Source organism: Oculina patagonica, chromosome 4 (genome assembly GCF_052425735.1).
Source record: "Oculina patagonica isolate OP01 chromosome 4, crgOcupat, whole genome shotgun sequence".
NCBI lineage: Eukaryota > Metazoa > Cnidaria > Anthozoa > Scleractinia > Oculinidae > Oculina > Oculina patagonica.
In genome coordinates, this window is record NC_135761.1 from 28475642 (window position 1) to 28501120 (window position 25479).

Sequence of the window (25479 nt, forward strand, 5' to 3'; positions counted from 1 at the left end):
ATCAGCCGGTAGAAAAATATATGCTAGTTTTAAGAACATCAAATTTCCAAGGGGCAACTATAAGACCGATAGTTCCTCGACAGAAACACTCTATTGTCTTTATTGTTCACCACTAAATTTTTTTCCGCGCGCACATACAAAAACGAGCATCGTGAATTATTTTTACTTTTGAGGATAAAAAACTCAATTGAAAGCCGAAATTTAACAAACGAAACAAAAGCAAACAAGAAACCCATGAAATGCAGTTAATTTGGTTGGGTTTTTTTGTCTGCAGGCACGCTTGTTTACCAAAAAAAGTCACGGGCGGGCACTATCGATCCGGGCATTTTTCACGGGAGGGCACTATGGGCTGTAAATAATGCCCTCCGGCGGACGGGCACTATCGCGTCACGTGTTCAATTTAAACCAATCAGAATCGGAGAAAATTTAGTGTTGAACTATAAGGGTAACCTGCGATCAGGCGTTATTTTTCTCGCGGCGGAGAGGTCAACGGAAAAATGAACGCCTGATACAATTACTTGTCGAGTCGTCTGTAAAAAGTCCAGAATCTGGACTTTTTTCTGATTGGTCAGAAAACAAAAGGCAACATTAGAACTTTATTTTGATTGGCTAATTGAGTTCAAGTCTAATTTTCGGTCCAAAAATATCGCGCGTAGATGATTGTTATCATGGCGGGTGTTGAGCGGAATGAAGTAGAAAGCGAGTTCTTCTAGCTTTTAGAAAATCCCTCAAGAGTTTTGTTCACAAAACATTTAAAGACGAACAAAGGGAGTGTATTCGACGAATAGTTTGCGAAAGAAAGGATGTTTTGGCGGTGCTTCCGACAGGATTCGGCAAGAGCGTGATCTATCACCAATGGTGTCAAAGAGTATTACATCACACCACCAAAGACGCCAGACGATCAGTACGATCGTGCCAGTGACGAAAACTACGACCTTGAAATGTCTGACCTGAGCCTTACACAAAATCAGCCTTTGCAGAAAACAAATTTTAAAAACCATCCGATCAGCTCGTTCAAAAAGGGTAATTCAAACACGTTTGTGAGAGTAAAAATATAGTTTGAAGGCGCTAATCACGCTTATCTGATGGCATCGCCGACATTCTCGACGACGTTGACAGATATTTTAATTTGGGGGCGGCAGACGACTTGACAAGTAATTGTATCAGGCTTTCCTTTTTTTCTCCTTCCCTCCGCCGCGAAAAAAAGAAAGCCTGATCGCAGGTTACTATAAGGGCTGATAGTGCCCTCCGGCGGACGGGCATTATCGCGTCACGTGATCAATTTAAACCAATCAGAATCGGACAAAATTTAGTGGTAAACTTTAAGCTGTAATATGATATTCAGTTGATATTCATTATCGTTTTTAAAAAAAGGTGTTTTAGTTTACCTGCTTGATCTTTAAAGCTTTACAATTAACCTCCAGTCAGATATAGCCGCTTATATAGAAGTCTTTCTGAACTCAATGAACAGAGAATTCTAAATCGATGTTTATAGTGGATGATATTTCCCGCTTAATTTTCCTTCAAATGAAAGTATTTTTGTTATACAGTAGTTTGAGTTTAATTTAAAAACCCTTTAGATTAATTGCAGCATCTTTATTAACAGGTGTGTTTGAATCGCCGCGGACCTGATGTCCAAGTAATTGACAGTTGTTATAACGACATCAGCGAAAAATTATATATAACTCAAAAAAGTACCGCAAGGCTACACTTGGTTCTTCATCGGGGGCTGAAGAGAAATATTAGACAAAGAATAACGAAAATGTTTGAAGAGGAATAATGGAGAAGTGGCCTTGGTTTTCAGGAATAGCGGAATAACGTAAGCGTTTTTTTTTTCTTTGGAATAATCAGCGACATTTCTCTGGAATAATGTATTCGAATAATGGAAATTTGAGAGCAGAAATAAATGTATACATTATTCCATTACGTTATACATTATTAATACATTATTCTTTACCATAGTTAGGTCTCCGCATCCATTAAGCAAACCGTGACTCCCTGTTGTTTGAAATGCAAAGGATTGCTAGAGAGCTTGGTAGAAATGGACAACACAACTTCAAATAATATATCTATTTCGCCGACGAATGTTTTTTCTAAAGCAGAAGCCATCGCTTGGTGTAGCGCCTTTACGCTGGTATCATTCCTTATCGTTACAGGAAACCTGCTCACAATCGTTATCTTTGCAGTTGACAGGAAACTTCGTAGAAATTGTTTCTTTCTGGTCATTAATATGGCGTGTGCTGATCTGATGTTAGGGGCTGTCTCTCTACCCATTTATATTTACCGCTTTGTTGTGGTAATGGATTTATGGACAGCAAGGATGAATTTGTCAGTGGTTACTTTTGGCAACATTTTTTCTGTCGTCTTCTTACAAGCCTCGATCACTTTTGCGGCCTTGATGTCTGTTGAAAGACTTTACGCCACATATCGGCCGCTTCAACACCGAACACTGTCAAGGCGAACATATGCTGTTGCAATTTCTTTGGCGTGGGGTATAATTCTTTTAAGTTCTGCGATACTTTCCGTATTAGCGCTTTTTGTTTCCGCGTTAGCTTATTTCTCGTTTTGGGTGCCATATACCTTCACTCTAACAATCGTCATATGCGGTTGTAATATTGCCATTCGAAAAAAGTTCGAAAGTGGACGTATAGCTTCAATACAACAAAGCAGAGCTTTACAAAACCGACGCTTAACAAATACCTTGTTGTTAATATCATCCCTTGTTTTGGTGTCGTGGATCCCTTTAATCATCAGAAACACTTTAAACGCTATAAGTGTCTCAACAAATGCCAACGTTTACTACATAGCGGTTCTTTTAAATGTTTTTAATTGTTGTGTAAATCCAGTAGTCTATGCATTAAGAATTCCTGAGTTCAGACAAGCACTTAGCCTGTTGCGCTGCTGTGGAAGAAAATTAGAGAACAGAAACGTGGCCGCTAATGCAGGAGCATATAACAGGGATGATGTTTTGACGCCAACGACGACGCAGCTGAAACCAACTGGTCCTGAGGTTATGGATACCAAGTTATAGCAAAAAAGGGCTGCCATTCAGCTGGACGCTATCTCTGAAACAGACCCGATCGTAAAAACAACTGTCAAAAAAACGCAAAATGATAAGGGACACAAAACTGTTGTCAACAAAGCGCTACAAAATGATTTGTGTCTTCTTGCAAAAGATTCACTTGGCTTATTAGTTCATGATAATAAGATGCAAAATAGGTAAAACACGGCCAATAATTTTCGTCTGCGTGTGTTGATCCCGGCATGTATTTATTGACCAGCTTTGCCGGTCATCTTTAAAACACTGCGATCGTTCTTTTTTTAATTTACAATTACAATACAATTACAATTACAATTTGTTAAAGATTATTGATCACACGAGTTGCTTTGTTGTAAATAAAATGAGTAGGACTGAATTTTGTTAGAGGCGTCTTGATGTTGCAACACCTAGTGCAAAATTACCCTCATCCTACACAAAATTTTCATCCGAACACACGTAAGCGAAAACATTCCTTTTGTAGTTTTCTAAAAATGGTTTTAATTTCTCTACCGATTAAAAACAACGTGACTTTAAACTGAGTACACAGAGCAGGAGTTTCTCGTGCATTTTGAAAGAGCCGATAAAACTACAGTTTAATTTGTTGACAGATAATGTCAACTAATGTGACTAACTTAGAACACATGTGACCGACCTATATACATACAAAAAAAAACGTGACTCTGAACTATGTACACAGAGCAGGAGTTTCTCGAGCATTTCCTGTCGACAGATTAAGAAACGATGTTACTATCTTAAGTACACATGTCAAGTACACGTGGTCAAACTAAGTACACAAGAGCAGGAGTTTCTCGTGCATTTCCTGTCGACAGATGGGGGAGCAGGGATGGCGCAGTGGTGAGAGCGCTCGCCTCCCACCAATGTGGTCCGGGTTCGATTCCGGCCAGGTACCATATGTGGGTTGAGTTTGTTGTTGGTTCTCGTCCTTGCTCCTAGGGTTTTTCTCCGGGTTCTCCGGTTTTCCTCCCTCCACAAAAACCAACACTTCTAAATTCCAATTCGATCGGGAATCCGAGGGCCACAGGTTTGTCAGTCGAAGACTGTTACGTGCAACCCTCGTAAAACAAAGTTGATTGATTGATTGATTGATGCAATGCATACTAAGGCGAGGACGTTCTTGTAAAGCAAGACAGTATTTTAAAAATTCCAGACAAAGAACTGAGAAGAGACCTTTCGGGCTTCGTTTTTTTGTTGTCCTATTTCAGACTGTGACATCACTCTTGAGAATCACTCCTTTCAAATTCGGAAAACTTCTCTTGGTATTCAGATACCTTCTCAACTGAATTAAGGAAAGAGTCCAACTAATTTTTGGAGGGGGTGGTCTAATTTAAAATATATTGGAGCTACCGCTTAAAAACTTGCATAGGATGAAGTATTTTTATAAAATATTTCATTTTTCGGATTAATGAACTTTGCTGCTTGGTCACGTGACATACCACACCCAATTGTTGATATAAATTTCAATCCATTTTTACGAGAACTCGCAGATATAATGATTGATTAATTTTGATTTCTACAAATGGCTGTAACCATCAAGTTTAGTGATCTAAACGGGGATTTACAAATTTATTTTTTTTGTCTTAATTAATTACGTCTTTCCTTTGGAGAGGGACTGGGACGAGGAAAAAATAGGAAATAACGAAGAAACAATAAATATTTTTCAGAATCCCCGTTTAGAACGACGTGCGGCAAGGTGAAGTAAAGGTTTTGAGAGAAAAACCGATAGATTTCTAGTATGTTTACATCTCGTAACTTAACTGGTCACAATACTTACATTTTAGGGCGTGGTCAGTCACGTGACCACCTTAAGCTGAGCCAATCATCAGAAAGTTTGATTTCCCATCTAAACACACTATTAGAAGCCAAGTTTTTGAGAAAAAGACCGCATATAGTAGAAATGACCAAAACATCACAGAAATACTAGAGTCATTCCTTAACTCATGTGAGTTATTGTTACTTATTTTCGCGGGACTTAATTTTCGCGATTCTCGCGATTTTCAAAACATCGCGAAATTAAAGACCCGCGAAAATTTATTTTAAACGTTTTCTATTGTATTTTGTATGTTAATTGCGTATTTTTCGACAAATCGCGAAAATTTAGTCCCGCGAAATATGCCCGTTCCAATTTTCGCGAAATTAAGTTACCGCGAAAATAAGTAACAATAAGGTAGTTAAAAACAAGTTCTCTGGGAAGCATCATGTGATTTTGAATTGGGCAATTTACACTGACAAAGCCAAAAATGCCTATTGAGTGAAAATGCGAATCCAAAAGATGTGTGATTTACAGCAAGGAGCCCAAATGTGTGACCACTTTTAATTAATTTACATTCTTTCGTGCAAGGAAAATTGTTAGTACATTAAAAGTGGTCACCCTTTTGGGCTCCTCACTGTAAGTCGAAAGTTGAGACACTGAGACATTTGCTCTATAAGGGGGGAAAATGGGTTTGTCAGGTAAATAAAATTTTAAAATACAGTACTTTGTTTCCGGTGGTGTTTCTAGTTGTGCATTCCAAGGAAAGGTTAGTTTCTAACCAATGTTACTGTAATTAATAAAAGGCAAATTGTAAGCTGCTTTGATCACAAAATTGGCACGATTTTATTCGTACAACTCTAATACGATGTCTTTTATCACGACTTTTCACAATGGAGGGCAACATATTTTGTAACTTTACTAGACAGCGAGGAAACTTCCACAACTTTGACAAGAATAAAATGTCTTGAAATAATGTATCTAGATTGCCTCTTGTTTAAATGTGGCTTAAAGTTGTCTGCACTGACTGTACAATCTGTAATGTAAATTTTGTGCAGTAAGTCCAAAAACTTAATATCATTTAGAGGTAAAACACGCAGTGCAAGGAAGTAGAAGTTTCCAGGAAGTAAAGTTAATATAATAGTATCTTGATTTACTCTTGTTAAATTTAAATGGGGCTGAAAGTTGTTTGCACTATCTGTACAATTTGTGATGCAAGTAAGTCCAATAAGTCCAACATCTTGATACAGTACATGTGGAGTCTAGGAAGAAGAGTTGATATAGTGGTTTGCCAGTAATGAATTTGAATTGAAGGATCGTTCAGTAGCAAATTCAGAGATGTTTTACACAGTTTATTTTTTTAACTTAGGTGTTATTGCTACATGGTTTTCGCTGTGTTTTGTTTAAATATATCTGCAATTCATAGTGAGGATTGGGCTCTCTATTTATTGCATAGAGGCAGAATAGAGGCCGATAACCAGTACCAGTCAAAGCAGTTTCAATGCAATAGCCACATTCACACATTCATGCTGCTTCTTGACAAAGTGCAGATTAAACATATTGAAGCAATTAGGACAAAACACAGCTGTCAGTGGATTCTTTGAAAACTGTATTTTGGATGTTTCCTGTTGTTTTTTAATTCTGTTCTGTAAACATAATAAAAGAAAGAATCAATTGTTAAAAATTTAATAATTGTTTTACACATATTTGTTTAGTCACTAAGACTGATTAAATACAACAATTTATTGCAACATAAGTAGTTACTTAATTTTTTTCTTTTTTCTGAAACACATCTTTCTACATGTACACTATACTTCTTAAATCATTTACTAGTTATTATGGTCTACAAAAATGTATATACTCTTTTTTGGTTTGATATTTTCATTTTTGAAATAAACCGTTCTCCCAAACAAATCGTTTATATTTCGAGGGTCGTGTAATAACATACAACAGGTATCTCAGTGTGCTGGCATTCATCTACTGCGGTTTTTCAAAGGTGGGTTTGCATCTCGCTCGGCTGCAATGACATCTGAGCTAAAGTGCCTTATATGCTCGTACTTTGCTAATCAGAATGTAATATGTTAGTTGGTTGCCATTGTGTTTATCCACTGGAAGCTTCTGCCTCTTAAATCTGCTGGAAAAAATTCTCTTCATCAGGGATGCTTTAGAGAGATCGCTGTATTTACGAAACATTTTAATGACCAATTCTTGTTAATGGTGCAGGGGAGTTGTGACTACATAAGTTCGCCGTCGGACATTTAAGAAACCGAGAGATTCGCCGAAGTTGTCAAAATTCTCTCCTTTGCTGTCGCCAAAGTCGCTATTTCAACACAAGTCTTGTCGTTCGTCACAATTTTATTTCTTCTATGTCGATGTTAAAATGCTGCGTCGCTTCTCGGAATTTACGAAACGAAAGGCGTAACCGCAACGAAAGCGATGCAGTTACAAATGAAACCGCGTCCGTGTAAACAGTGCCTCATACACGCAAGTCTTTCCGATTTTGCATTAAACGTCTTTTTTTGTTATAGTTTCTAAGCCAATAGGATAGGATTTATTTTGGGCTGAAAGTTAACGTGAGTAATCGGCCCGTTTTCGATGCGTTTTCGATGCGGTTTCGAGGTCATGAAACCGTGTTGATTAATAACCGCGTCCGTGTAAACAATGTTTTTCTTTTTACGATCCAATGAATGTAAGTTGAGCTCACAGTTACAGGACAACAAGTTTTTCATTTTTCTTTCATCTCCTTTTACAGAAAGCAAATCGATAAATACCCCAGCATTTTACAGACAGCTAATACAAGTTTTTACAATAGTTATAAGCACGTATGTTTTCTACAGTGGAATCTCGAATTCTCCAACCTCCATGGCAAACGAAAATTGGTTCCAGGAATTTGGGAGTTTGAAAATTCGGGAAATAAATTGCGGTGTTTGTGGCAAGGAAAATGACTTTTGGTTAAAAAAAAATTAAGGTTTAGAGAAATTGAGAATCTACTGTATTTGTTCATCACGTGTGGCACCAAACTTTTATTGGTTATAGCTGTTTAAGATAATATACTTAATATACGTAAAAATACTCGTGTAAAACATCGAGTTATGCATCTTTGTAGCACTGTCTCAACAGAAGTACGTATATGGAAGGAATTTTATTCTTCCTTTAACAGCCCGATGGGTCAGAGTATATAAGCAGTATTTTATGGTACTCCGTCGCGGTTGACGTTTCTAACATACTATAAATGCACGATAACAGCAATTAAGAAGCAGCATATTTATGAATTAAAAAAAATTGGCCTGTCGTGTAATTTAGAGTCGCTGATATGACTTCAATCACTACAAATATTATCCTTTGTACAATTAGTATACAGAAGATGCTTTGTTCTGAATATATGTATAAAATATAATATAAAACAATCTACCAGTCCCGCTTAGAAAAAACTGATACAATTGTGAACCATTATCATACGGATTTTAAAACACGTACGAGTTAAAATACTGACGCAAATAGTTCAAAGAATGAATATAGCTACACTGTTAAAATCGCTCCAGTGGTAAAGTGTTAGAAAAACAGCTAAGCTTTAAACTGGATAGTGATTTCTCCGGTGGATAGCGCTATCTATCCTCTGCACAATTCTGGTCTACAAAGACTAAGTTGTAAGATTCGCTTTTTCGATGGTGTTTTTCATCTGCTCTAGCAATCTAGCTCGCAGCGTGTTCTGTCCATTTTCAAATACGGAATCTGTGCCTCAGCTTGGTCAAACGGCGTCTATTTTGCATTCTTAGATTGTTTTTTCCAAACAAGTCGTCCAACATACAAGCCACTAATGGAATAACATCTACTCGATAAGATAGTGATCTTCTGCATCTAGTTCCGTGGCCTGCACGAGTTTACTGAAAGCTGAGTTTGGATTTGTCAGTAATGTAGATGGAGTGTCAAACTCTGCAATCTGAAACAAAACAAGCTTGTAAAGCAATCTGATTTTACTGAACAAACTGGTATATAGGTTCTTTACAGGCTACTTGTAATCCGCTGCAAAAAGATATTTCCGGGTTTTTTTCTATTTTTCGCGAATTTGAAGTGCTCCGCCTCAAAGTCTGTATAATTATATAAAACCATTTCTCCCTTTTTATGACGATACATTTTTGGCAATATTAAAATTGAATGGTTGAAAGATTTCCAGTCTCGACTATTTAAAACGGGGTTGAAATTGCTTTTTAGAAAAAAAAATTCCACGGGAAAAAAGCCTCTTTTACGGGACAAAAGAATTTTTTTTAGTGTAATTGAAAGTCAAGTATATCGCTTGGGATTTCAAGCAGTATTATCTGTGGTCATTTATTCTATAAAAAATTCAACAAAGAAAATCTAGAAAGCAGAAAATTCCATAAAGTGCCAAAATGTTAAAGGACAGAATAGAAGAGACTAAGAATTTCAAAACGCACTTTATACTAGCACCAAACTTCAAGGAGAGAGAAAAAAAATAATGAAAATACCATTTTTTCTACTGACCTTTCCGTGATCCATGACAAGAATGCGATCAGAGTCCATTACTGTGTGCAGTCGGTGTGCAATTGTCAACAGAGTGCAGTCTTTAAACGACTCGCGGATTGTGTCTTGGATTTTTGCGTCTAAAAAAAAGTGGATAATGAACTGAAGTCAACGTATTGTATAAAGCCCCGGCCAAACAGTTACGCAAGTGGATGCAAGTAGTCGCAAGTTCAACTTGCTTGCAGACTTGCGTTGGGTGGCCAAACGGACACGCAAGTTTAGTCGCAAGTGAACGCAAGTTTGCAAAAACTCATTTAAAATGCTACAAGGTGCAATTCGGTATTTGAAGTTAACTGCGAGAAATGCGTTGACTTGCGTTAAAAAAAATTGCGTTAACTTAAGTGCAAATTTGATCTTGACTAAAGTGAACGCAAGTCAACGCAAGTGCACGCAAGACCTGGCTAAACGGCAACGCAAGTAGACGCAAGTTTTCAAACTTAACTTAGGATTTGCTTCCTGTTCCCTCAAGGTAAAGACAAAATATTCTCACTGACAGAATCTAACGTATAACTGATGGATAAACACACCATAAAAAGTTGCACAAGCCACATCATAGAGACACGGTTCAACATTGCATGTAACTTGCACTGTATGTCGACCTCTAAAATTGCTCCATGCAATATCATAAATTCAGAAGTAAATCGCTTTGTATTTCTGCAAATTACTCGTAACAATTTCCACGTGTGTCCACTATACCTGATCGAAGAAACGTTGACCCGTGAAAAGCTCAAACTATGAACGATAAGACCGAATAGTATTATGGGTAGACAGCATTGGTAAGCTTAGTAGTATTCCATTTATTTATAATCAAGGTAATATTTTCAATTTTTCTTTAAAAGCATGATTTATGCAACCTGTCGTATGGTTATGTTCATTCTGTCACAGAAGACGATTACTTTTTCCGATTTCCCAGTAAACATTTGGGTCGCATCGTTTATCGTTCAGGCTTTTCACGGGTCAACGTTTCTTCAATCAGGTGTATCTACAAAGTTGCGTGCAATGTAACGTAAATGCCAATCTTTAACATGCCAGACAAATCACTCCTTCAAGCATGTAGCGTTTAGATGTTATAGTCTAGCAGCTACCGTCTCTTTACGCATTGCATGCCTTCTATCAAGTTTATCGACTTAAAAGATGGGTGTAGAAATGACAGCAAGTCAGATTAACAGGGAACTGTCGCAAACCACGGCAAAACAAAAGATAAGAATAAAATCACCTGTTTCAGTATCAATGGAGGCTGTAGCTTCATCAAGCAACAAAATCTGAAATAAAAGAAGAAAAAAATAAACTTACGATTAGAAGAAAGTTAGTTTAGTAGAATAGCGAATAACCACAACGTCCTTCATTTGATAACCACTCAAAGAAGTAGCACTGCATGGCAATAGTCTGAATTAAATTACCGCAACTTACCTTGTTGTTTCTAAGAAGCGCTCTCGCCATACAGATTAACTGTCTTTCGCCAACTGAGAAGTTTTCGCCATTTTCAGCGACAGGCGCCATGAGTTGGGCGGGCAAGCTGTCCACCTGAAAATTTAAACAAACCTTAACTTAACAATTAACGATAGGTAAAGGTAAAGTCTGCGTTCAAGCTTAGTGGCTCATCAGGCCGGAGCTTATCCCGGTTTCCGTAGCATGAAGCCACTAGGAGTATTTCTACTCCCCCCCCCCCCCCCGCCCTTGATGGGATGCTTGTCTATCGCAGGGTTAGCCCCAGAAGTAAATTCGCCGGTACCCATTTATACACCTGGGTGAAGAGAGGTAGTATGAGAAGAAAGTGTCTTGCCCAAGAGAACAACGTAGTGACCCCGGCCAGGGCTCGAATCCGGACCGCTCGATCTGGAGTCCAGTGCACTAACAATAGGCTTCTTTCGATATATTAAAATTCAGCTTGGTAGCGAGGCCAAGAGGACACACACAAAAGAAATGAATAAACATGCTTGTAAAATGTCTTTTGTTTGTGTCCTCTAGGCCTCGCTGCCAAGCTGAATTTTAATATATCGAAAGAAGCCTATTAGGCCACCGTGCCTCCCTACAAGTAATCAGTGATAATGGCATGTTTAACATCTTGATCCATTTTACGTTTTAAGTTGTCTGTGTATGCGTGCTAGGTTTAGCAGTCAGTAAGTGTAGACCTTTCTCGCGTTTTTGTTCGATCTGTGGCAGACAGCTTAGACCTGAAAGTAACACTTACCATTTCTCTCAGATGTGCTCTCTCCAGGGCTGTCCAAAGTTCATTGTCGCTATGCTCTTTAAATGGATCCAAGTTATACCTGAAGAGAAATTCTTCAACATTAATATCACAGCTGCAGTAACCAGCGACATGGAAATAAAAGCTTGCTATACCTGACTGTTCCAACAAATAGCACTGGGTCTTGTGGAATGATTGCTATTCTAGATCGAAGATCTTCCAAACCTGCAATAACACGCGTTCAAGATAAGATGATTGTTCCACCTAAATAGTTATAATAAGTAAGATTACCTTCGTATAATTCTACTCAACTGATTAAAATACTTATTTACCATGAAGTCGTTTGTGAAAAACACGTACGAAAGTACGAAATGTACGAAAGCAACAACTACCACAACCGCAACAACATAAACAATTTTTTTTATCGAAATTTTCCCCAGAACAAACTTGGCTTAATTTCAACGCCGTTTACTCCACGGCCGAAAAACCAAAGGACATGATAGAGCGAAGAAAAGAGGGCACTTGTCTACAAAAAATACTAGCAAAGTATATTGATGATTTATTCGGCTGTAAAACAATACTTCTAAACATGTTTAAGCTGTTAGTTCACTTTACAAACCTATCTGGGTTATGTCCACATCGTCAATATGCATGGTACCCTCAAGAGGTTCAACCAGTCGCCATAGCAACACACCAAGAGAGGATTTGCCAGAGCCCGTCCGTCCCACAATGCCAATCTTCTCGCATCTCCGGATTTCACAGTTTATATCGTTCAGAACCAGAGGCAGGCCATCGCGATATTGCATCTGTAGAAAAAAAAGACAGTGGCAGTCAAAAGTTGGAGAAACGAGGATTAAAAACGTTTTCGAGCCATAATTACCTTAACACCTGACAACCTTATCGCTCCACCGTCTGGCCAACTAGGTGCGGGTTTCTTATCCGGGATTTCCATCTCAGCCTCGCTTGGCACGGACCGGATGTAATAGCTGATTCGTTCAACGCTTGTGAACCGCGCCTCTGTTTCCGCCACCTGCCGAACGGTGAACTGGAGCAAACTTGTCATCTGTGAATCATGACGGGAGAGAAAACACGTTTAGTACGGAACACGGCAAAGAACTGCCAAGCAAAGTATGACGAGTCTAATACTGATTCACTGTGACGAAAACAACTGAAAAAGACGCACCAAACTTTCAGAAAAAATCAGTAATAGGCAGTAAAAAACCCCTGAAGCCTTTAAAGCCTATTGTGTCATAAGCCCCAGTTTCTCTAAAGAATAAGCGCAGTACGGTCTACTGTACAAAAACAATATTCGACTCTGCACGAACACTGTGCACCTGAGTGAACAAAGAGACCGACTAGTCGCGTAATTGAGCAAGTTTCGATTGGGTGACGTAAAAGCAAAACCAACGTAATCACTCTGCCCAATTACAATGGACACAGGCAATCCATTGAACCAATCAAAACTCGAAGAAACTGAAAATACATGTGGCCGGCACGAAGCGCGTAAAAACGTGTGCGAGTGAGTCACGATTGGTTTTCGTCTTACTTCTGATTGGTCGCCGACAAAGTGGCCGAGATTTTTAAACCAATCACTAAGCGCAGTAATGCAAACCAAAGCAAACGCGTGTTCCTTGCGACACTCAATTGAAAACCGCACTAAAATATGTCTCATAGGTTACTTATTAATGATTTCTTGCCCTACTGACCAATAACAACATTTTTCTTAACCTTAAGTCTTCTTACCCTTAAGGAGTAGGTCAACACAAGACCAAGGAAAGCCGGGGGGAGTGTACCCTTGATAAGTACCACCATAAGACTTGCGATGGTAACTATACAGATTGTCAGCATGTCCAGACGAACAGCCAGCCAACGCTGTGAACAGAAAAACATGAAGAACGGCCGAGTGTTTTTATCCAGATAGTCCTTAAAAACTGCGTTGAAGTCTGCCATCTTGTTGTACGCGTGTAGCGTGGAAAGACCTTGCACCGTTGCTGTTAAGTGTGAGTAAATAGGCGAGCGTGTAATACCGTCCATACGTTTGAGCTGACGAGATGAGCGATTAAAAACCCGATTAATCAGGCCAAATATGACGACCAGTGGAGCTAAACCGATTAAAAACCATGGGAATATTGCAGCAATCATGCCGATTGAAATCAAAATACGCACAACGTTCAGTGAAGACGCGTCAATGTTGAAAGGCAAATGAATGTCTATTTCGTCAAGATCTTTGGAGAATCTGTTCAAGATTCTTCCGGTGGGAGTGGTGTCGAAAAAAGCCATAGTGGCCCTGGAGACTTTGTAAAACACTTTGTCATGAAGCTGCGAGGATGCTTTCAGAGTTAAATAAACAACCAAGTAAGTTTTAAGCAGGATGCCTACGAAGAAACCCAGTGATGAAAGAACGTATACCATAATGTAGAAGTTATTTTCTGGATTGTCCGCCAAGATGCCGGATTTTTCCGGAGTTGTTAAATTCTGAAAATGAATACAAACAAAATAAAAGGTTAGTGACACAAACAACGACACCAGCCCATAAAGCGGCCTGTCTTCACCGAGCTTAGTTTTTTATCCGCTCGGGACAGAATGAGACTTAGTGCGCCTTTCAGTAACACGCGAACTATGCTCAACTGGTTCAAAGAGTCACGTCTGTCAGTTGTGATTGGTAGATTTCAATCCATTTTGTTTGTTCCTGTTTTTCAAAGTTCCTGGCACCAAAAGTGTGATTTTCGGCAGCGAAAGACGCAATCGTTAGTTGGGTTTTGAACTTCAGAGTTCGCGTGTTACTGAAAGGCAAAGTAACCCAAAAAAATCCATAATGATGATGTCGATCAAAGCCTTTGAATATTCATGTCCACAACATGCAACAGGTCGTTATTTGATGCATTAGATATTTGTTAGTGTCTAACCTGTTCAGCGGCTGCATTTAACCAGATACTGAGCCATGTGTCCACGAACAACTGTCCACACAGACAGACAGTCACGAACAACATCAAGAATAAAAATACACAGTAACCTACAGGAAAAAGAAACAGAGCAATATGAATCGGCATTGTCACCTATCCCCAGTTGTCTCTCTTGTTCTTGCTCACAAAAAAGGTTAAATAAGGAGTACAGCAGTTTTGCACGTGCATTATACATTTTGGTACCTTTCTTAGCCGTCCTTAGCCTGCGAACAAGCTCCCCAGTGGGGCATGGTGCGAAAAAAAAGAGGAGAGCCTGTTCGCAGGCTGAGCCCTCCTCTGATAAACAACAACGGAGCATTTCAACGTTTCTGTCCAGTTTCTGTTTTTTGTCAACTTGGTCCACCATACTCAGTACTGTAATAATAGGTTGGACCCCGAAACTGAATGGTGTTAAATAATAGCGACATAAATTCAATTTTGTCTGACGTTTTTGTCCATTGCTTCCTTACACTTTTTAGTATTCTTACTCTGTACTCAGTTACATGATTTTAATGATGAGCTGTTCAGTTTCTTACCTCCAGCTGACTTCATGTAAGTTTTGTACGTCTCAAATGTCACTGCTCCTTCCGCTCGATCTTCTTGTTGAACGAGTTTGCCAGCTGACAAAAAAAATATTTTTTTATTATACATTTTCCTCTAGCTCAACCGAGACCGGTTTGAGTCACTTGCGAATGAGTCAACAAACAGCTGCTTCGTTCATAGTCGCTCATAGAAAACTGGGGCGAGTAGTATAAGCTTCCAAAATTAAGGTATTTTAAGCCAAAGTTTAAGAATAATTTCCCCTTCAAGGGTAACGCATTTGCGATCATGGTCTAATGAGCGAACAGTAAAAAAATTAAGAGAGCGCATTTTTCAATAAAACAAGACGAATAATAAAGATAAGATGTTCTACATGACACGAGCATGGGACAAAGAAAAATTCTGAGTCCCCGACGGGAATCGAACCCATGCCCTCCCAGATACCGGTTGGGCGCTCTAACCAACTGAGCTACGAGAGACTCGTTGTGAGCTGGGCCATTTTACTAGGTTGATATGTGACACGCGTCCTGCATACTGCTAGGATCAGCAATGATCCTAGCAGTATTTATTACCGAGCTTAAAATTTACCATCTTTATTATTTACTACAAAACTTGATGAATTCGACATTGCTGATCCTAGCAGTATGCAGGACGCGTGTCACATATCAACCTAGTAAAATGGCCCAGCTCACAACGAGTCTCTCGTAGCTCAGTTGGTTAAGAGCGCCCAACCGGTATCTGGGAGGCCATGGGTTCGATTCCCGTCGGGGACTCAGAATTTTTCTTTGTCCCATGCTCGTGTCATGTAGAACATCTTATCTTTATTATTTATTACCGAGCTTAAAATTTACCATCTTTATTATTTACAACAAGACGAATGTTTATTAAAACCAATGATTTCAGCTATTCTCATTTTAGTGCCCACCTTCCTCTCTTTTTTTTCTTCTCTTCTTCTTCTTTCCTAGCTTCCGCTTCAGCCTCCAACCCAGACTTCCTCATACTCCGCCGCCTGGAACTCCCACGGGAGCGTCTGCTGACCCGGTCATTTAGTTTAAACGGCTCAAAGTTGCCATCACTTAAAGTTCGATCACGAACAGAACCTTTCCTCTGGTTAGCTGACAGCTGTCGCTCAAAGAACTTGCTGATGTCTTCTGGCGAAAGGGGTGTGGTGGGGCTGTCTACATTAGGCACGGGAAGAAACTCATCTAATTCCTCGTCCATTAGCTCCTCTTCGACTTCCCTGATGAACAGGCGAACCAAAGTGGCAAATTCCTACAAACAAAATAATTAAATAATTACATTTTACGCCAAGGCGAATTTCAAAAGATGACATTTCAAGCGACTGTCCTTCGTTGGAGCAAATTAGGGGACTTATTTAAAGGTGGCATGTGTGGTTACATTGAGCCTGCAGGCGTTCAGCGATGGCAACGGAAAAGTGTGGATAAATATAAATGGAAAACGGTATTTTTTTAGAATCTACTCCTTCAAAGTCATAAAATAGTTTACAGTGGTGATTTTACCCCATTGTTGCGAATGAGTTCGTCATATGTTCCTCTTTCAGCAATCTTGCCATTTTTCATATACAAGACAATGTCACACTGATTCAAATACTGCAAAAAAAAAAAAAAATAGGCATAAGTATTATCTGTCCATTCAAAGGCACTGACGCAAAAGAGGAAAAGGAAATGATTACAAACCGTCTTTTTGTTTAATAAAGGTGGTTAATATAGCCAATGAAATGCAAACTAAATGAGTTTCATTTGGCATTAAAGGATCATTTGTAAGTTCTAGAATCTGAATGACGAACACAACAAGTAACGTATAATGCTACTGAAAACTTGCAGACATTTTTTGTCTTGTCACGCAATCGTCGGAAAGATTGCGTGACGAGAGAAGAACAATCTCTTTCTAAGACATTCACAACAGTGTTTTTCATTACCTGCAACTGATGTGTAGCGAAAAGAATGGTCTTATTCCAAAGAGCTCCTTTGATGCAGTGCTTGAAAATGTGTTGACCAACATGGGCATCAACTGCGCTTAGTGGGTCATCCAACAAGTAGATGTCCTGAATACAACATAAACAAACAAATATGAGAGAGAGAAACAACCAGGAGTACAGTGAACAACATTGCACATTTTACTGAAGATCTTCTGATTATGCAGACTCCTCACCATGTCATAATAGAGTGCTCTTGCTAAACTAATTCTCTGTTTCTGTCCTCCACTCAGGTTTATACCTCGCTCCCCGATCTAAATGAGCCAAAAACACAAAATATGCCTGTGAATAGGGTACATGCAATAACAGTACAAACTGTAAAAAACATGACAATTTTTTCACGAGCCAGGGGCATAGAATAATTCCGCTTACCTCTGTTTGATCACCATTAGGTAATATTTTTAAGTCTTGTTCCAAGCTACACGCAAAGCATGCAGCTTTATATCTGAAAATGAAAATGAAATACAGTGAAATACGAGTTACTTTTCAAAAGTGAAGCCTTGTTTTGTACTACAATCTTGGACAAAACTGTTGAAACACTTAGCAAATTTCCACTTATTTAGCCAATGGAGTTCCGTTTTGCAACCCCCCTTCCCCCCATTTCAATGTTGGTAATGCTTTAGTGTATTTAAAACAAAGCCTGTCGAGCCGCAAACCACAAGAAACAACATTGAGTAGGGGGGAGGGGGATAAGATATTTTAACCCGCTTGCAAGTCGAGTCATTTGCGAAAAATGCGTGAAATGCGTATGTGTCAACTAGTTTTGTCCAAGATTGTAGCTACAATAAGATTCCCAAGAGCACTTGTTTTCCCACACATTCTTCTAATTTCTTCACCAGTCCCACCCACTAGTGATCAGTTCACTTACCTTGCGTCATTGTAAGGTTTTCCCAGTAGAATATTGTCCTTCACTGTGGCATTCATAATCCACGCCTATAGAAAAACAATGCGAAAGTCAAGAGTATCGCCGCAAGAACGAATTAGGATGCAATATCTCACATGACAATAGTGCAAAACATGTGTTAGCACTTAATGGGTTATAAATGAAACTGTTATGGCTACATGAATGTCAAAATTGTGTTACAAGTAAAGTAAGAAGAGCATTTTATTTGTCGAGGTCATGTTTGAAAGTCTTTGGGCGCAGTTTCTTGTAGAAACATCGGGAGATGTTACATAAAGTACCAACCTGTTGAGCGACATACGCTGTTGATGCACCAATCGCAACATTCCCTTTTTGAATCCTCATCTAACAAGAGAAAAATGGATTATAAACTTGTACAACCAAGGAAACCGCAGGTTTTCAATTATAGTTATAGTACACAGAGGCATAGGGTTTTTTTAATTAGAATTGCAAAGGTCATGGCATGAGTTGAATCCTATGCAAGCTTGAATTTTAGGGAGGCTTTCTTTGTTACTACAAAACCGTGAAGATCCCTTTCTCTTTATTCTTAAACTCTCAGCTTTCATAGATTTCTGTCTCCTTAACATTTGAATCTAATATTAGTAGAAGATAATCACTGATAACTAACCTGCCCCAGCAGAGCTTGCAGCAATGAGCTTTTACCGCTTCCCACGCTGCCACAAATTCCAACAAGCGTTTTCTACAAAACAGAAAATAAACAAGTTAGCAATAAAAATATCAGGCGTATACAGCCACGACTCATCATTCCCAGCTGGTTTCTATTCATTGGCTATAACATGAACTGTTTGAAAAAAGACTGACAATGTCTGAGTACAAAAACAAAAAAATCAAATCACCTTGTGAACAGTCAGATCTATATCAAACAATGTTGACTCCAGTGTGGTTTTGACTTCAACAGGAGCAAAGCCACGCCTAGGGGGTCCCCCCTGTGCACCCACTTTCTTTTTATTAGGGCCATTCCCTCCATTAATAAGCTTTATATCTGCAAACAATGTTATTACTGTCAATCCAACTTTGTAAAATATAAGCATGCACATGTCAATCGATCAATAGCAAAGCGCGCGACAAGACAGACAAACAAACCGAAATTGAGGACGATTTTCCTAAAACACTTTCTAAAGCAGCCGGTATTGCTAAAACACTTTCATAAAACGAAAACTTCGCCTTGATTCCTTCTATTTCTCTCGGAACACGCTGATGTTTTTTGAGCCTCGTGGCGGTTATATTCATTTGCATTCTATTTTTAGACCTCGCGCGCCTCGCTATTTGTAAATAAGAGAGAACGTTACCAAGTCTAAAGCCAGAATAAAATTTTGTGGCTTTTCACAGACTTGCGCAAAAACTACGCTTTGTTGGAAAAAAACTCTCTGATTCCTGTCTGAGCACACTGCTTTTCTTATCAATCCAAAACTGAACTCTCATTTATTTTATAGCTTAGTTCCTTGCCCACGGGTGGGGGATAGGGCTGGCATTTATTTTATAAACCATGCAAAAAATGAAAATCAAGAGAATAAACTCAGTTGATCTAAACTGAAACAAACATGGACGTAAAATCTAGTGAATGTGCAGAGATCTAACCATCCTGTTCCTCCTTTTGAGCAGCTCCACCCTCCTTTGGCTTGGGTGCCAAACTGTCTCGTTTAGTTTGCACCTGTCAAGCAAAAATACGTGTAAGCATTGTGACAATTTGCAAGGGTTTCTCTGGCAAATGAGCCTCTCTGTGTCGCGGGCTAGCAAAATAAATCAAAACTCCAATGAAATGATTGTACATGTACTGGCCATTTGCCACTTTAGAAACCAGAAGAGAGCTGGGGCGAGTCCTCTCATCTCGCAGTGACTTGTGGGACTTTACTGGGGGGGGGCGGGGCAACGTGTCCCACAATCCATTGCAGGATGAGACTCGGTCCAGGTTTTGTCTCGTTTTTAAAGTGGCAAATGCTTTTAGGAAAAGATTATCTCGCTTCTTTTTACTTTCCAACAAACTAGCAAGTTGTCCCTTGATGACGTCTCTATGAACTACTATTAGTCTTTTCTCTACACTATACTTTTTTTTCATTTCAATCTATTCTCAGTACCTTGTCCCAAGCAAACGTAGCTTCTGATATTGACAGAGAAACTTGAGGGTCTGTTGGCCTTTCAACAAATGGCTGAAGTTCTTCCATGGTCATCAAACTCTACAAAGCAAGAAGAAGTTCGGCAACATTTATACCAAGGACAGATTATGAAAACACAGTAACGTTAACACAGGGGTATAAGCTGTGGTCTAAACTGGGTTTAAATCAATAACTCTTGTTGTGCCACGTCTAAATTAAAACAAAGTCGTTAAACTCTAGCGCCAGGTTGTTCAAAAGCCAATTAACACTAAACAAGGGTTAAAAGTTGATTAAAGGTTCAATTTCTCTTGTATAAAAGTGTTTTATAATTTAGTGTTTTTTAAGTGTTTTGTGAAGTTTGGGATTAGTCAACGTCAAAACTGGAAGAATGGAAATATAAACAGAAAACCTCATTGTAAAGAAAAGCGGAAATCAAAAACCATGCTTATACATCCTGAATTAGCTTTCGTATTTATTCGATTAAACGCCACGATGTTTATAAAATTTTTCGTGATTTGAGTGCGGCATTTATTTGAGGGCGGCGTTTATTTAAAATTCAATTTATTTTTGCAAACAATATATGGTAACTGAACATTTGAATTTTCAAAAAATAAAAACATGTTTTAGTGTTTGACTGAAAAGCCTTTTTTAATATCTTAAAACATTGTTACAATTAAGGATAACATTTTTAAGGCTTGCCCAAACTTGACTTTGAAGTCATTTGCCTTTAGAGTCTATTATTTGAATAAACCCTGCATCATGATGCAGTGTTTATGCGAGGGCGGCAGCATTTAGTTATATTTCTGCTCTAAAATGCGGCGTTTATTCGAGGGAGGCGTTCAATCAAATAATTACGGTAATCCACAGTTCTTTGAACAACCGCGCAAAGCTCTTCCACAAGTGAAAGCAATCATTTCAACTGTGTGGCAATTTGTAAATGAAGCATAGAAATCCAAGAAAAATCCATTGGATCACTTTCACTAGTTCTCTTACGATATAATTACTGTGTTCATTATATTATTACAGTATTAGATACCCTAGATGTACCCGAAGTCTCCTAAGTGCAACCCTAGCCTCAGCTATGGCTCTTATGCCAAAAGGTAGAATAGCCAAAGAAAACGTCAGCACGTTGAATATTGTCATCACTGTAAATGCCTGAAAGGAATAATGTATTTCACAAAATAATCATGTCATAAAGTGCACCTATGAGTTTATTGTTTGAACAAATGTTAAACACATATTGGAATGTTTAATATTTACAGTTCATTAATTGCAAATTATCTTATGCTGTAAGGGAGGAGAGGAGAGGAGAGGAGAGGAGAGGAGAGGAGAGGAGAGGAGAGGAGAGGAGAGGAGAGGAGAGGAGAGGAGAGGACTGGATGATAGACAAATACAAGATGAGCAAAACAAAAAGGTACAAAACTGGGATTTTTATGACATACTTGTGAAGTAGTGAGATTTTTTCCAGTAGCGACGTGCACACAGAATGTTCCCACAGTGGCAGTTGTTGGAACAACCAATGCAAGTGCAATGTTCAAACCTTGCAGGAAAGAACCCTTAACAAGGACCTTCCGTTCAAGATAGCGAATAGCTACAAAGAAGAGTAAAAAGCAACAAAATGAACACCAATGACCAAATGATATTCCTATCCATAAATGCTCACCCCTAAACCTGAGGATAACACTTTAACCCTTAAAAAATACACAGCAAAATACTCAGAGTCGCAAACCTAATGTGCTCCTTGTGGAGTTTTGCTATTGTTTTTAAGAGTCGTTAGCACAACACATAATGAGGTTGGAAAACTTGTACCCAAGTTTTGCTCAATGTTGGACTACATTAGAACAAATAAGTGAAGATGAGAGCAATTTTTTAGCCCTGCCCCCTGTGACAAGCCTGTCTTCAGATCTTCTGATTGCTGATAAGACTTGGAAATCAAATAATGAAATGGTGGCTCAAACTCTAATTAAGATCAACACATAGGATGAAACTGTGCCAGTTAATGGGTCTGGTATACATGTCAAAAGCATACTAGACAATTCAGACGCAAAAGCACTTTTAATTGCACAAAAGAAAGTGCATACACACATACCACCTATGGCCTTAGCAAATGACTTCTCCCAGGCATACATCTTAATCAGCTTGATACAATTCAATATTTCACTCATCATGCGAACCTGCAAAGAACAAGTAATACATGTATGTTTCGTCATCTCAACAAGTTAGGGTTATTTTCTCATAAATCATTAGCCGTTATCATTATATTCATTATAACCTTCATTATACGTGACCAATACAAGTTACTTCTAAAATAAATAACTCTACCACTATCATCACTTGCCAGGAAACCATGATTTAACTGTATGACAGTTATATAGCCCGGCCTGTGGCTGGGAGGCTTTATGTCTGGGAAATCAGGACAATTCAAACCTTACACATTGCAGATGAGGCTAAGTTAATGCTGATTGGCTTAGATGCTGGGATAATTTACCAAAAGAAAACTGATAAAATATGGAAATGAAATTGCTATTCTCTTTGAGCAGAAACTCAAAAGGGTAAAAACAATTTTTGTAACGCATGTTCACAGCATTTGAATATTCACTTTGAATATTTGGAAACAAGAAGGGTTTGTACGCGAATGCTTTTATACGCGTAATGGCACACACAACAACATATTTTTAGGTTTTGCGGCGAGTTACTTAAATTCCGACCTAAGCGCCCTAAATTTCGTAGAGAAACTATAAAAGAAATTCATCAAGTGTATCCAAGTGAAGTTTTTCAGACTACTTAACGACGATAAAACAGGAGAATTCTGAACCAAATTTAACTTTATTCAACCAAGCATGTTCAAAAACAAGATTACGCCATCTAGCACGAGCCAGCACGCTTTGTGAATTTAATCCAAATATTGCAATTTTGATTACAGGTAGTTAATATTTTCTCGTGATAATGGAAACGAATGTGCAAACACTTTGTACAAGACGAATCATAGGGAGTTACAAGTTCAACCCTAAATATATGGGTTTCTGCTTTGCTTTTCACTTTCAGCTAGTATATGCCAGTCAGTTTGTTGTTACTTCTTTTAACACTTAATGTATGCACATGTCCTCACCCTCTGATCAGAGATTCCAACTATTTTTAAACGAATTCTTCCTTGAATTCTGCCAATAACAGCCTGAAAACATTATGTAACATAATTAGTAAAACTAGTGGTAACCATAGGTTAGAAAGTGCGGGCCTTGACGCACTTAGAAAAGGTACTGGTACGAGAGTGCGTAATTTTAGATGGCAGTGTCGATAAATAAATGATTAAGGTGGCCCGCGGGTTATGAGGCTGACAGTTCCATTTTTTAAGCGCGTTTTAAAACGGGAAAACGTGAAGCGATTGCTCAGATTTTTTAAAATCTGAAAGAAAAATCCTTAAATTGTATAAAATGATAAGCTTTATAGCGATCAAACGCGATTTGTTTAAGTTATGAGCGATTTTCGGAAGCTTTCGTTTATAATAAAATGCGATTATTTTTTAAATGCCACGGTGAATTTTTCTATAATTACCCCAAAAAGCTGCCAAACAGTTGAAGTTTACTCACAACAACTTACAGGAAAATCCACTCCGTAGATTTCCTGAACAAGCGACATCTTTATTTTGCCTTTAAAAAACTGTTGTGTTATGCGTCTGTCTTGACCGTCGCATAATTTTGATACTTATACTAACCCAGTACCAGCCAGTTTTGAGGCTGATGTCACCTTAATCTTGTGTGTAAAAGTTAGAACGATCGTGTATATACATCAAATGTTAACAGTCAATAAAGATGGATGGTTTCAGCCGAATTTTTAAAAATATCAAACAAATGACGTTATTTCAAATTGCGAAAAATTTGTCGATTTGTTTTGCATTTTTTTAAAGCTGCAACTAGAACAGGATATTTTAAAGGTTTGTGCTAATTTTTAGCGTGTTTCTTTCATACGGTTTGAAGAATTTCGGTTGCAAAGTTAGGTACATTTGATTTCCAAGTTCTGGTCGCTTTGTAAACCCCGCATTTCGAATGAAGTTATACTGTTGTTTTCGAAGAGAGGTGTTACTTTCAAATTCCGCATGATCTTCTGTCACTTGGAAATAACACAGCCTGAAACACACATGAGAGTTACCGGTTGTGGCACAACTTGCAAAAAAACCGCTCGGGCTCGCCTGGCTCGCTGGCTCGCCAGTCTCGCCTCGCTATTTTTTGCAAGTTGTGTCCACAACCGGTAACTCTCATGTGTGCGGGGGTCGCAATGCCAAAACTCTCATGTGTGTGGGGCCCGCAAGGCCAGCCCTTTTGTGTGAAAGGAGGAAAATGTGAGTGGCTTTCACATTCCTAACTTCCTGAAGCAGATTCGCCGGACCCGACAGTGTACCAATCGTTGTATGGCGCCATTGTATTAAATTACAACCAACCTTGCTGTGCCAGAAATAATTCCTATTGAACAAATGCTCTTATTGAGTAAACGAATATGGGAAGAGGGAGAACTGGAGAAATTAACTTGAATGTAAAGAAAAACTTGAAAAGATCTCGTGGAAAAGCGTTTACAACCTACAAAAAAACTAAAGAAAATGAAAAACAAATAACAATCTTTTTAACAGACGAGCTGATTGAAAAATTAAAAAAATTAGACAGCAGTGTTGTCGCAAACGTTTTAACAAGCTAAACAAAACTTGCACGCTCCGGTGAGTGCATAAATTAAGTTTTCCGCGTATTGCTGCCTCGATGTTGTTGATCTTTTTCAGGCTTTTTTTTTTCTTGCAATACAGATTCTTTGGAATTCTATCAGTCGTTTCTCTTGTGGAGTAACTGTTTGTGTTGCCACTTCTTCCAAAAATTGATAAACTCGAGGATTGTGAAGTAAAACACGTTCTGTTGGCGTTTGGCTCGTCATTCTTTATGATATCCAGGTGTTAGCTTGATTTATATACAGAGTAAAGAAAATGACATCATTAAGCTATTTTTAGTGACAATGACTCCAACAAGCTCAATCGCGGCGCTTAAATATTGTTTAACTTTGTTTGCTTTCTGTAACCAATATTATCCCGTTGACTTAGCTTACACGTGTACCAAACCTTTCTAGTGCCTTCTGACACGTGTATTGTTTCCTCTCACGTGTTTTCTGACAAGTCATATCTTTCTAGCGTTTTCTTGCACGTGTATCAATACCTTTTCCTTGCGCTTTCTGGCACGTGCAATCAAACCTTTCTCGTGTTTTGTCACGTTTATTTATTTATAGTATTTTCGTCACGTGTATTAACCCAAGGTTATTTACCGAAATAATTTAATTGCTGATGTAATTGCTATATCAGCCAATCACAGGTTAATCATAACTATATATTATTTTGCATACGCTATTTACTTCAGAAGAAATGGCTGGCAATCAAATGCTTCAAGAGGTTTACGAAACTTTCTCTAATCTTGGTAAGAA

At 38.5% G+C, this 25479-nt stretch overlaps 2 protein-coding genes across 2 annotated transcripts in view; one reads left to right on the top strand and one right to left on the bottom strand.

The window, feature by feature from the left end:
• The first annotated feature begins 2041 nt into the window (after nucleotides 1-2041).
• On the top strand, nucleotides 2042-3031 carry LOC144648284 (adenosine receptor A3-like). Its single transcript, XM_078507896.1, has one exon. The coding sequence runs from the start codon at nucleotides 2042-2044 to the stop codon at nucleotides 3029-3031; it is 990 nt and encodes a 329-aa protein (XP_078364022.1).
• Nucleotides 3032-7931: 4900 nt separating this feature from the next.
• LOC144650110 (ATP-binding cassette sub-family C member 5-like) overlaps nucleotides 7932-25479 on the bottom strand; it is a 47419-nt gene continuing 29871 nt past the window's right edge. Inside the window, exons 7-32 of the mRNA XM_078509770.1 lie at nucleotides 23138-23200; nucleotides 22118-22202; nucleotides 21471-21619; nucleotides 21076-21183; nucleotides 20011-20109; nucleotides 19514-19586; nucleotides 18772-18917; nucleotides 18543-18614; nucleotides 18200-18259; nucleotides 17882-17946; nucleotides 17386-17458; nucleotides 17190-17267; nucleotides 16957-17082; nucleotides 16538-16627; nucleotides 15949-16289; nucleotides 15014-15102; nucleotides 14442-14548; nucleotides 13279-14010; nucleotides 12416-12598; nucleotides 12155-12341; nucleotides 11691-11760; nucleotides 11539-11617; nucleotides 10758-10871; nucleotides 10564-10609; nucleotides 9309-9427; nucleotides 7932-8748 (exon numbers count right to left, since the gene is read on the bottom strand). Coding sequence (XP_078365896.1) covers nucleotides 8638-8748; nucleotides 9309-9427; nucleotides 10564-10609; nucleotides 10758-10871; nucleotides 11539-11617; nucleotides 11691-11760; nucleotides 12155-12341; nucleotides 12416-12598; nucleotides 13279-14010; nucleotides 14442-14548; nucleotides 15014-15102; nucleotides 15949-16289; nucleotides 16538-16627; nucleotides 16957-17082; nucleotides 17190-17267; nucleotides 17386-17458; nucleotides 17882-17946; nucleotides 18200-18259; nucleotides 18543-18614; nucleotides 18772-18917; nucleotides 19514-19586; nucleotides 20011-20109; nucleotides 21076-21183; nucleotides 21471-21619; nucleotides 22118-22202; nucleotides 23138-23200 — 3465 coding nt within the window. The 3' untranslated portion in view covers nucleotides 7932-8637. The remainder of the gene's footprint in view (nucleotides 8749-9308; nucleotides 9428-10563; nucleotides 10610-10757; nucleotides 10872-11538; nucleotides 11618-11690; nucleotides 11761-12154; nucleotides 12342-12415; nucleotides 12599-13278; nucleotides 14011-14441; nucleotides 14549-15013; nucleotides 15103-15948; nucleotides 16290-16537; nucleotides 16628-16956; nucleotides 17083-17189; nucleotides 17268-17385; nucleotides 17459-17881; nucleotides 17947-18199; nucleotides 18260-18542; nucleotides 18615-18771; nucleotides 18918-19513; nucleotides 19587-20010; nucleotides 20110-21075; nucleotides 21184-21470; nucleotides 21620-22117; nucleotides 22203-23137; nucleotides 23201-25479) is intronic.